Source organism: Vigna unguiculata, chromosome 5, assembly GCF_037176805.1.
Source record: "Vigna unguiculata cultivar grain cowpea cultivar isolate G323 ecotype 2 chromosome 5, ASM3717680v1, whole genome shotgun sequence".
In the NCBI taxonomy this organism is placed as follows: domain Eukaryota; kingdom Viridiplantae; phylum Streptophyta; class Magnoliopsida; order Fabales; family Fabaceae; genus Vigna; species Vigna unguiculata.
In genome coordinates this window covers 53188591-53200888 of record NC_140796.1, presented here as the reverse complement: position 1 = coordinate 53200888, position 12298 = coordinate 53188591, and the positions used below count along the sequence as shown (strand labels likewise).

The 12298-nt window shown below is 35.2% G+C and overlaps 2 protein-coding genes across 7 annotated transcripts; one reads left to right on the top strand and one right to left on the bottom strand.

Annotated features, from left to right (window-relative positions):
- The first annotated feature begins 203 nt into the window (after positions 1 to 203).
- On the top strand, positions 204 to 9724 carry LOC114185141 (rab GTPase-activating protein 22-like). Of its 6 annotated transcripts, none has more exons than XM_085673723.1 (12): positions 204 to 460; positions 758 to 905; positions 1433 to 1531; positions 3115 to 3218; positions 3577 to 4361; positions 4482 to 4619; positions 4731 to 4819; positions 4900 to 5100; positions 6106 to 6543; positions 7468 to 7551; positions 8312 to 8565; positions 8664 to 9413. In XM_085673723.1, exons 2-11 carry the CDS (start codon positions 771 to 773, stop codon positions 8351 to 8353), a joined length of 2115 nt encoding a protein of 704 aa, XP_085529849.1. In that variant the 5' UTR covers positions 204 to 460; positions 758 to 770; the 3' UTR covers positions 8354 to 8565; positions 8664 to 9413. The 6 variants fall into 6 exon arrangements, with proteins under 6 accessions (XP_085529849.1, XP_085529850.1, XP_085529848.1 ...); XM_085673724.1 differs by lacking the exon at positions 8664 to 9413 and adding an exon at positions 9420 to 9724 and having other exon boundaries at positions 205 to 460; positions 758 to 893; XM_085673722.1 differs by lacking the exon at positions 8664 to 9413 and adding an exon at positions 9420 to 9724 and having other exon boundaries at positions 205 to 460.
- A 55-nt stretch (positions 9725 to 9779) lies between these two features.
- LOC114185143 (putative peroxidase 26) lies at positions 9780 to 11574 on the bottom strand. Its single transcript, XM_028072693.2, has 4 exons — positions 11240 to 11574; positions 10696 to 10878; positions 10407 to 10569; positions 9780 to 10314 (listed from the first exon to the last, which is right to left on the bottom strand). The coding sequence occupies exons 1-4, from the start codon at positions 11567 to 11569 to the stop codon at positions 9893 to 9895; spliced, it is 1098 nt and encodes a 365-aa protein (XP_027928494.1). The 5' UTR covers positions 11570 to 11574; the 3' UTR covers positions 9780 to 9892.
- Between the last annotated feature and the right edge of the window lie 724 nt (positions 11575 to 12298).

The window sequence follows — 12298 nt, the reverse complement described above, 5'->3', positions numbered from 1 at the left end:
TTTTTGTGTTGAAGCGGTGCTTTATGACTGCGTGTGTTTGAAAATTCTTAAATACGGTATTATTATTCGTAATTATCAATTATAATAATTATTAATGGTTCGAATGTGTACTTAGCATTTGGCAGAAAGCAGTGAGGATCGGTTAATCCTCAAATTATCGAAGGTACTTAACAGGGAAATACAAACAAAACGGTCTTTTCACTTCTTCTTTTTTTCGTTATTTGAGCATACGACGATGCACGCACGGAGGAGGTTCTCCTCAACCTGAACTTCAGCCTCCACTCACTCCATTACTCCATCACTCTCTCTTTCTCTCCCTCTCTCTCTCTCTCTCTCTCTCTCTCTCTCTTTTTCTCTCTCATCGCAACTCAAACCCTTTCCGTTTCAATCAATAAATCCTTTCCACCATCGACTTCGATCCTTCTTCCATTTCCCTCTCGATTCAACTGCTTACATTTCGGTACGATTGCGATTCGTGATTTCGTTGTTTTTTTTTCATTATTTTATTATCGCATTCTTTCATCAGCGTATTTTTCTGACCGTCGACTATTGCTCGTTCAATCTATGCAAAAGAAGGAATATTCTGTAGTCGTCACTTGCATCGTTCGGTGATCGAATTTTGAAATTGAAACGCAAATGACAATAACAACAACGATAGAAATGTAACATTGAAGGTTTTCGTTCGGCATGCATTTAGGGGTTTAATATGTGTGCAGTTAGTTATTGACATTGCTGTGATTGGTGATTGTGATGGAAGGTGAGCGAGTGTGATGTATTGTTGTGGCGAAGAGAACCAATGGAATTGTGGAAACGCTGGGGCTATCAATGTTCGAAAACTGAGTTCCATTGTGCGTGACATTGGGGATCCCTGCCTTTCTCACTCGCCCGCAAAGGTTGTTGTAACTGTAAGACTACAACTCTACCGCGTTTTTTTAATTGCGTTGTTTGTGCTCAAGTTCGGTCGTTCGTTATGCATCATCATACTCAGAGTGCTGCTCTTTATTTTTTATTTTTTTATCTGAGACTAGTGGTAGGCAGCATTTTGTTATTTGTTGAACAATTTTTTATGTTTCTTTCTCAACATTGTTTATATTGTCAAGGATTGATATCAGGGCTCTTTTGAATGTTATCCTCTGTGTAGAATGGGACTAGGATGATCAGTTCAAAGCATCTTCTGTAATTTGATGCTAGTTCATCTATTGACAATGCCCTAGAACTTCTGGGTTGATTGCACTTTACACGGGTTTTTCTATAGCGGAATACATACTGTGATTTGAGAACGCTCAGACTCCCTCTTTGCATTAGAGTAAATTCCTCTCTGTTTGTCATTTGAACACATGGGCATCTATGGAGATCTTGTTGCTAATTGTAGATATATAATCTTGTTATAAGGTGACCTTTTTTAACGATTGTACTAATCTTCATCGAGCAGGTAAAGAGAATGCTTAAGCCAGACAAGTGGCAAGCCATGTCAGATAGTGAAGGAAAGGTGTCTGGTTTCCGGAAAGCTCTAAAATTGATTGTGCTGGGGGTATGTTGTCATTATGCCGTGATTCTTTTTCTTCTTTTATTTATCTGCACCATTATCTTTGTTATCCCCTGTTCACCATAATCATCTTCTTCCGGTCTAGGATGATGCATGCTCATGAATTTGGTGCACCCATTCATGTTTTTTAAAACAAAAATTATTGTGCATAGAGTAATAGATTTGAACAAACCTGCCTAACTTTATTTAATATGTAGTTATTTCTTTTAGTTTCTTTAAGGTCACGGATGCTTTTAGGTCGAGGGTGTTCTTTGTCAGTGGTTGTCATTGACCTGCTTTTCTTGAATTTTAATTTCAATTCCAAAGGTGCAAATTGCCAATTTTACATAAAAGAATAATTTATATTAGATGCAAACGTGAGAGAGTACGGATAAATTTTGGGCATGGCATGGGGCAGAGTATTTTTTTTATTGAATCCATATTCTTGGGAATGAAACCTCAACTTAAGGGAGGATTTATTTGTCTATTACTTTTATGAAAACATGGATGTTGCTCACAACTCAAAGGTGGATCTTCTTATTTTTTTTTGTTTTTTAATGAAATCATGAGGTTTCATGATGCCACAACCTGCTAATTTATTATATGTGAAAGTCAATTTGGTATATATAATTACTGGAAAAATAAGCAGTAGGCAGTTTGTCTTTATTCTTTTGTAAATGTGATAAAAGAAAAAGGGATTTTCCTTAACTTTAACCTTCAAATTTCTAATGAGCTGGACAGTTTGAACCAGTCCACATTCACCGTGCTGCATTCAATGTTTTCTATTGTCAACAGAGTCAGTTCTATCACTAAAATTTTTGTTTTTACCATGGCATTATAGGGAAGTCTCGTGTTCCCTTTGATACTGAATTTATGAACATCGCAAAACTGATATTAACACAACCATAACAGCTTTGTTCATCATAGGCGTTAGTGTGTTTTACTTTTGGGATCCTATTGATGACAGAACCCTGGCTGCTTTAATTTTTATGCTGAAAGCCTAATAAAATGCATTCTGTTCATCATATTCACAAAAATATACAATAACTTTTATTTATTTTCCCATTACTTTATATTGTACTACGGTCTCTTGCACATGCACTATTTAACAAATATTTTATCAGTAATCCACCATTTCATTAAAATAGAAAAAAAGAAGTCCCTTAAGTCATGGCCTAGTGGCAGAACTTCAATAAATCCTATACCATGCCCTAAACTGAGTCTATTCATTTTATATCATACTAGGAATTATTCTCTAAATATACCAAATTGGTGATATGCAAATCAGTTTGCACGGGATAACAAGTTGTTTTTCTTATGAAGTTCTTCCACATGTATGTGTTTTAATTCATCAATAACATCATAAAAAGCTTGAAGTTATTTTTTGAGTCAACCAATCTGGTTACTTTCTTGCCATGTTCTAAATATATTTATTGTAGATTACTTTATGTTTACTTAAATTTGTAATGTAATTTATTTTTTCATCAATATGAATGTATAAATCTGTACTCTAGAAGGATCAATTTAAGCTAATTAGTGAATTGTTGGTCTTCCTGATTTGTTACACTTTTTTATACATTTTTTGTTAGGGTGTAGATCCATCAATAAGACCTGAAGTTTGGGAGTTTTTACTAGGTTGTTATACGCTGAGCAGCACTGCTGAGTATCGGAGAAGGTTGAGAGCGGCTAGGAGGTGTGGATCCTTCAATTTCCTTTTACATTTTTCCTCCAATTTTGGGATCTTGTATGATATTTTTCACATAATTAATATTGAATTTACTATCATTAGCCTGGAGTTTCACGACTCAGAACTTACTAAATTCAATCTTTCTATCATCGATGATTGTAACCATATGGTAATGCATGCATAGCTACCTTCCTTTGGCATCTGGTTACTATTTGGGTAACTGTGTCAATGTTTGGAAGTGGTATTTGGAAAATGACTTTGGCATCCAATGGTCATATGGTTTGTTTCAACTAGGGTAGCATCTTTCTGTATTCTTAGTATGCAATTATTATTTATGGACTTCCACAAGAATTTGTCCTTGCAGGGAGCATTATAGGGACCTGATTAAGCAATGCCAAACAATGCATTCAAGTATTGGAACTGGTTCATTGGCATATGTTGTTGGATCCAAAGTAATGGATGTGCGGACTTATTCCAAAGATGGCCGGAAATTACAGGATAATATAGAAGAATCTACTTGTTATGATAATAATGTTGAAGTAGGAAAATGTTATGATAGGAGCAATATCTGTACAGAGGAAGCAAAAGTAAGCCATTGGAATAGCTCAAATGATGGGGTCGAACTAGTTAGTTTGAGAGTCAGCACTGATAATGTAGCATATGATTCTTCTGGTCAACAAAACTCCAGTTCCCCAAAGTCAGGGAGAGAAGATGAGGAATTGGATTATGTAAGTGCCAGTAGTTTTGATTTTCCTCATTTATCTGTCACTGATATGTTTGAAAATAGTGGTAAATATCAGTCAGGCATAGAGCTCAGGGATAAGCTTCCTGTGCCAGAACAATCAATATTTGAAGATGAAAGTATGCATAGCTTTCGAATTAATAACAATGTAGATTTAGTTATTGAATCAAATAGCAAACAACCTCTTGCTACCTTACATCCCATGGACTCTGAAATTGGAATTGCTTCACCTGATGAGGAAGAGCCGGGACTTCTGTCTAAGAATCAAGTTTATCAAGCACAGATGGTAAATCAACTAAAAATATCAGATGTACCTCAGCCAGCAATGATACGATCCTCAATTTCTCAAGCTTGGCCTGTCAGTGAAGAGAGAGTATCAGAATGGCTTTGGACCTTGCATAGGATAGGTACCTAAGTTGTATAGTGTGTTTCCCTCTCCCCCCTAGTTAAACAAGGAGAGAGGTTTATCTTCTCTTTTTGGTGATATCATATATTTTGACCTTATCTTTTTTCTAATTCCTTTTCAGTTGTTGATGTTGTGAGGACTGATAGTCATCTTGAATTCTATGAGGACACGAGAAATTTAGCCAGAATGTCAGATATTCTTGCTGTCTATGCCTGGGTTGATCCTGCTACGGGGTATTGCCAAGGTTGTTATTTCCTTGGTATTTCTTGACTTCTTACCAATGATTCTGTTCTATTTTGTTCTATCAAGAGTCCTGTCACACTGACTCTGGATGCCAACACTTATTTTTTCACTGAATATTTGATTTTAGGTATGAGCGATTTGCTGTCTCCCTTTGTTGTAATCTTTGAGGATAATGCAGATGCATTTTGGTGTTTTGAGATGCTTTTAAGGAGAATGGTATTCACAAATATTGCTAAATTTCAACTATGTAAGTTAGTTTTGTGGTGACTGACTTGTTTTGTTTCACATATCTCCAGAGAGAAAATTTTCAAATGGAAGGCCCAACTAGAGTGTTGAAGCAATTGCGAGCCTTATGGAATATTCTTGAACTGTTAGACAAAGAAATGTTTGCCCACCTTTCGAAAATTGGAGCTGAAAGCCTTCATTTTGCATTTCGTATGTTGCTGGTTCTTTTTCGAAGAGAGTTGTCTTTCAATGAGGCTCTTTCAATGTGGGAGGTTTGTGATTAATGCCCCCCATATCTTCAAAATAGAACCAATTAATTCAATAGCTACTTCTCGGGGAACTACTTTTTTTACTTGCCTGCTTCTACTTCAACAGAAAGTCTAGAGATTATTGGATTACTGGAAAACATTGAAATGATTTTTAAATGTCAATAACGATATATATAGAGGAAGGATTAGTTTACATTGCTATATATTAAACTAACATTGATATAACTCAACGGTTTTTTATCGGATATATATATATATATATATATATATATATATATATATATATATATATATCAAAAGTAAGATAATATACTTTTAAAATATATAAAACATAAACATTCTTTCATTATATGCTTATAGTTGCGCCATTTTTAGAGAATTTGACAAAAGAATTAAATAAGAGGAAATAGACTTTGCATTGACAATGTAAAATAGTTTTGCATGGTCATCCAATTCTAAAAACATGTATGGTAAATTTGTTAACTTTTGCATTAAATTTTTTACATTGTTAGTGTATAAATATTACACTCATAATAATATATTATTACAACTCAAGGGTTGGATTTAATGAAAACTGTAGCGTTTATAGAGTTACTATAGCAGTTTTTGTAACTTGCAGCAAAGTAATTTGATTTGTTCTCTCATATTTATACAGTAAAGGGTATTTAGTAAGAATTATTTGTTATTGTGAAAAAAGAAAACTATAAATGTGGATTGTTAGATCCTATTGAAAGGTCAAAATTAATAGATAAATGAAATGACTTTTTTTAGGTGGCCATGTGCTCAGTAACTCACTTCTAATCTTGACTCTTCATGTATGATTGTATCACACAAATTTATAGTTGCCATTTTCCATCATAACCCAGAGTTCTCTCTTGATACATCCTTTCTCTGTGTGTGTATTTATAAGAATGTTGCCTATATTGTGCCATTTTCTAATGAGCCCTTTTCGATACATCAATGATTTAGTCCATCAATACATGATCAGAATATTCTCGTTTAGTGCAGATGATGTGGGCAGCTGACTTTGATGAATCCTTGGCTTATGACTTAGAAGAGAATTGCCTGGAAGCATTGGAATTACATCTTCCTGGAGACTCGAGCAATGATCTGAGAGAAGTAATTGCAGACAGTGGTGATGCTAGTGTGAAGGGTAGGTCACAGTCAAATCATAATGAAAATGACAACACAAAAGCTAGCTCACATTCAAGTCATGAAAGAACTTGTACCTCTGGATACAGCATCAAATTGAAGTTGTTCTCATCCCATTCCTTTTGTGGATTGGCAAGGAATATCTGGCAAAAAAATGATCGAGCAAAAATGAACAGTATTTCCTCTTCAATGAAAGAAAATAATGAGTTGGCCACATTCTGCGTTGCAGCAATTCTGGTTTTAAACCGCCAGAAGATCCTTCGAGAAACTCACTCCTTTGATGATATAATAAAGGCAGGTGCTTTAATCTTTAGTTTTTTTTATTATTCAGCATTTAATTACTGTTTCAAAATTTATAATTATTTTACCGTTCTTACATTGTCTTCTATTTTATGTTTTTAATGTTTGGTTTTGGGTACCTTTGTTTGGATTGTGGTTTTTGAAAATGTAAAGCTGAAACTGCACGGACTTCTATTTCTGGAAGCTTGTATTCTTCCATGGACTTTGTACCTTCATGACATTTGCAAACTAACTTGTAGAATAATTGCATATCAGTGTTATCATTTAATGATGTCTGTTGTACTCTGTTGAAGAAGGTTAAAGGAGCTTGTTGTACCTATTTGATGACTTTCTTGTCTTGCATCAACTTATACCTGGTTCTGGTGTTACTATATATTACTAAACCCCCTTTCTCAATATATTTGTAGGCTTAAAGAGCCTTTTAGTTCCCATGACTAAAAGGTTGTTTTGTTTTAATTCTCTTACTTTTTTTTTTCTTGTTTGGCCCTTGTCTTTAAGTGATGTTGTGTTTAACATAGATTAGAATACAGGCCAGATGATTAGAGGCTAAAATGAAAAAATTAAGAGGGCCAAAAAAAAACTTATATTATAGTGACCAAAAAGTTATTTTTTTCATTTCTTTTATCATTTCACCATGGTTTGTTTAGCTTATTTTATTGTATCCAATTTTATGTCCTTCTTTTTGTGATTTTCTGTAATCATTTCTCGAAAGTTGAAACAAATTTCTTTAAGTTCTTAAGGAGATCTGTTTTTAACTGTGTTTTCTTTCTCAACCAACATCTTTACTTTTTTTAATGAGATCTGCGTTCAAGTTCTATCTTAGTTTTCCTTCCTCAGGTGGTTCATTAAATTCATATATACAAATTTAATCATTATTGTGCGTTCTCTAACTTTATATAGCAAATTTATATTTCATAGATCTTCAATGACAAGATGCTAAAGATCAATGTGAAAAGATGCATAACAACTGCAATCAAACTCCAAAAGAAATATTTTAACAAGGTAAATCCTAAATTAGTTATGTTCCTCTATGTGCTACTCATAGTATAAGGTATTAACTGTTTTTGCGAACCTTGTATAATTTTTTATTTGGTGAGTGCTTAATCATTGTTTTACTTTGTTGGAGATTCTATATTTATTAGTGATATATGACCGAAATAATGTATTTAAGTAGAAGATATATCTTGCCTCATCAGCTTATTTTTGGATTTGAGTCAGGCATAAGTCCAAATTGTAAGACGGTATTAGTGCATCCTAGTAGTTGTTAGGTCTATCAGTTCATCAGTTATTGAATCATCTGTGTATGTTCAGTTTTGTGAATTTCACACTTGTCAATAAATAGTGTGAAAGAGTGAGTTGGGGATCTTACATTGATTAGTAATATGGAGAAAATAGTATATATATCAGTTTTGTGAATTTCACACTTGTAATATACAATCCATAGTGTGAGGTGTGAGCCGGGGATCTTACATTGATTAGTGATACGGAGAAAATAGCACATATAAGTGGTGGACAACTATTGTCTCCTGCATTAGCTTTTTTGGTTGAGTTAGTCCTAAGCCTGAATTCAAAGATAATCTTTTACGGATAAAAAAGTTTGGAAATATAGCTGGAGTTTGCTAGTCTGGTTCATTTCATGTTGATGCGTTGGGATTCCTGCTTTATTCACTACCAAATGCCTAAAGGAATACTTAACAAATGTATTTATCCTTATATATTTCTAATATTTAGTTTTTGAAATTAAAATTTCATCTCTCGATAGGTAATCAAGAAAATGAATTATGGTGAGGAGAAAGTGGACTAAGGTAATGTCGCCAATATCTTGGGACAGAAGCTCTGAATGACAAAAACTATCTCATGTATATTGCACTGCGATTCCAAATGGGAGTCTGGTGTTAAAACTTTAGTCATTACTTATCCACTTTGGATGGAAGACTTTGCAGCTTGAAGTGGTTTTGCTTTTGGAGGTTCATTCAGCTGCTGTATGTCATTGTCATCATTACTCTCTTTAATGAGGTAAATCAATTTGTTCTGCATCACGTTTTATTAGTTTGATTGACTATTGAAAGTTTCAATTTGATTCATGGACGGTCTTTACCAAGGTATTTCTATAGAGTGCTGCACTCAAAGTTCTCTTCCCTTGGAAATTTGACGAAAGGATTACTAATGTCCAAAAAATATTTTGTCGGGTAACAGCGAATACTTGAGGTATAATTATTACGGAATGAACAAAAGGAGAAATTCATTGTCAGTTTTCATCAAAAGCCACAAATAGGGAATCAAATAAAGGAGAAATGATCTATTTTATTTTTGTATGTGTATGCTGGTGTATCTGTACGTTGTTGCTTCTATTTCTTTAAAATTTATCCGTACTAAATTAAGACTGCGCAATGTAGAAGGTGTTGTTGCCTTTGTTGTTTCTGCCATATGGAGAAAATTGTGATCACTGTTAAAGGGGTTTTAGGACTTAATTTACTTATGTCATATCTTGTAAGGGATTATTTTTTTTTTTCTACGCACTTGTGTGTTTTTGTTGTTTGTAAATAATTTTATTTATAATTGATTCACGCATGCAACATGTCTTTTGGGGATGCACGGACTTCATTTCATTAGCACTGTTGATTACTCAGGAATGGTTTCAGATAATTGATTACTCGAATTTTCAATAGAAATTTGATTTTGGTTAATTTATTTTTAAGGTGTTACAACTGGTTATAAAATTGATCAAAGTGGAATACATGCAGCATACATATGCATACGTTTTTTTAATATTCCTATTTAGCTTTCATTGTCTATTAAGAGTTTCTTGTCTACATTTGGTTTTCCTTATATTGTATTAACATATTCTCTCTACTTTCCCCCTCTTGAAGTCACTGGAAAGAGCGAAAGGGAGCTTTTTCATCACTCTGGTTGCTCCCAGGTTAATCAATTTATATCATGGATAAGTGCACAGGTTATGCAAACAATTTATTTCTTTGAATTTTTGGTTCGACTCATTTCTGGAGAAAATTGTACAGAAGTTTTTTTACTATCCAGAGAATTTGGAGTACGGAAAAAACACACGCATACAAGTAGAAATAGAGGGTGGATGTCGTAGGAAGGATTGTTGTAAGATATGGGAACATGTAGTCAATTTTTGTGGTGGTTTTAATCAACAGAAAGGATTTATGTTTTATGCATGCTGTACGAAGAAGATTTTTTTAGTGAATTGAATTGCTGAAACTCACAAGTTATAAAAGACAAAGAGGGTATTATTCATGTATTATTCTTTACCTTCAAAACACAAACAAATCTGTTTATACTGGGCATATCTTGGTCCACTCTAATCATCCGATTTTGCCTCCTACTTATTTGTGTATCGGCAATTTTTGCGTATTTCACCTTGGTTTCCTGTTAAAACCTTGAAATTCCCCATTTTGTACATTGCTGTAGCAAAATTTTTCCGAAAATCTTCAAATCCCACGGCGAACTCCTCGGTTATCTGTTTAGTGTTATTACCATATAGTAATTGTTGATCAACTCCTAGGACAGCGTTGTTGGATAGGATTCTTCTGTAGTATGACTCTGTGAAGTTGTAATTTGATCCAGACTCTGGGTTTAGGTATACCAGAGGATCTGGCTGTCCCTTCTTCCTTGGCGGGCAAAGTTTTCTAAGTGAATCTAGTAGAGTGGCACTCATGCTTGGATCGGGTTTGCCGGACCCATTGTAGTTGTACAGGCGGTCAACAATGTAGCTACAATGTGTTCTACCCATTGTGTGTGCTCCTGTGTTGATTTGCAGCAGACACATTCATTCCAACCAAAAAATTAGAAACATTATAGTATGTAATTTCTAGTGGAATGTAGGTCTTCCTTACCTAGAAGTGTTGTCATGTGTACTTCGTTCAAGTTCCTCGATTTGAAATAGTCTAGAAGTTTCTGCAGCGAGATGGATGGTGATGGAAGGTCTACCGATGCAGCATCTGATGTACTGCTGCTGTCCTTTCTTCCTGTTAAAACTGGGTAAGAGGGTCCACCTGCCTGTTGACATCAGTCCTCAAATCTGTTACTTTTTCTACCGCTTAAATCTTAGCCCTTCCTTAATGAAGTGGCAAGTGGAAAGTAGACTAGTATGCTTCTATATAGAAGTGGGTGTTCAGAGAGTACCAGATGAACAGCATCTCTGGTGGCGAGGTGAAGTATATCAGCACAAGAGACTTTTCCAGGGCATCGTGATTCGAGAACATCTTTGATCTTGTCAATGACTACAAATCCTCCAAGCCCCCGGTTTTGTGGCGCTTTTTTCTCTGGATTTGGTCCTTCGTCAAGCAGAATAGACGCATCACATCCCTAGGCCACAAAATGTGATTTAAGGTATAGAAGGGGAAAAGGACAAAACCATCCTTTCGTCTGAAAGGTTTGTAAAACAAATCATGCATTACCTAACTGTCATCCTATGCTTCAAACTCTAATTTATTAAACTCCAACGACCTAAATGAACAAAATGATTTGATTATTTTGGACTTTTGACAACACTATCTTCCTATGCCTCCTGGTATATTAGTCAAAGTCTGGCTTTTTTGTTATCCCTGCCTAGATAGTCAGAATTCCGCTACTAAACTAGCAGGCTTTCCTTTGTGTTTGGAAAATTGAGGACTAGGAAAGAAAAATTACAATCAGTATCAGGATAAACAAAGTTAAGAGTACATACAGTGACAAAACAGTCGGAGTAAACCAAGCGGAGGAGCTTTGCCGTAATGCTTCTGTCTCTATCCCAAAACAGTTTAACTTGGTGACGGACATACTCCTCCGCGTAGAGGCATGTATTGGTGATCCTGTAATAATGCCACTTCAAATACGTCGGCGGAGGTTTCACCACTGCTGCGTCTGCCACCCCGTAACACATGGTCGCCACTGCAAAAACTACGAGTGGGAAGGCCACACGCATAGTTCTCTCCATTTTGGGTGAGTCCCACTTCCGGCTTACTCTTGTTCTTTGTATAACACTATTCTTGTTTGTTTGCGGTACTGCCACTAACATATTCCCTCTTGCTGCTTATATAGCACACCGTCACGGTGGCATAACCGACCCCAACATCATAGTGGACTATAAAATAATTAAACAAAATGATATAATTCATAGAATAATGGGTTTCTAATTCGATTTAGAAACAAATTTGAAATCTAATAATCCAAGCATTGCGGCACCGTGTGGCGGAAGAGTGAGGCATGGAGCTGTTCACATGCACCAAGGCGTTTTCAACATCCTTCATTCCTTCTAAAGCTATTTAATGCTCTGACGTGGGTAGTAAGGAACGTGCTTTGCATGTGACCACGACTTCGATTTGGGGTCTAATGGTTCTTTTGTTGATCCAATATTTCCTACAAATCGATAAAACTGCAGTTTTCTAAGTGAACGATGAGTATTGTTATGGATTCAAGATGCGGCATGTGCCATCTGGGTCTTATCTCATCGCAGTCAGCGTGGATCAGGTTAGTTCCATTATTTTTATTATGTTGAAACCACAAACATATGCACTGAATAAATTCCCAATGATCACTGAAACAAAGCAATAATATGCAAATTTTTGGTATTCCTAGTCAAATGGAAACAAAGAGAAGGTAAACGTAGCTTAGTTATTTCATGAATAATAATAATAATAATGGACTTGTTCCTTCGTTAAACATACTTTACGATGCTTGCCTTAATGCAACTTTGTTGTAAAGCTTTTGACTGTTTAATATAGTTGGATCACACATTGGGAGGTGA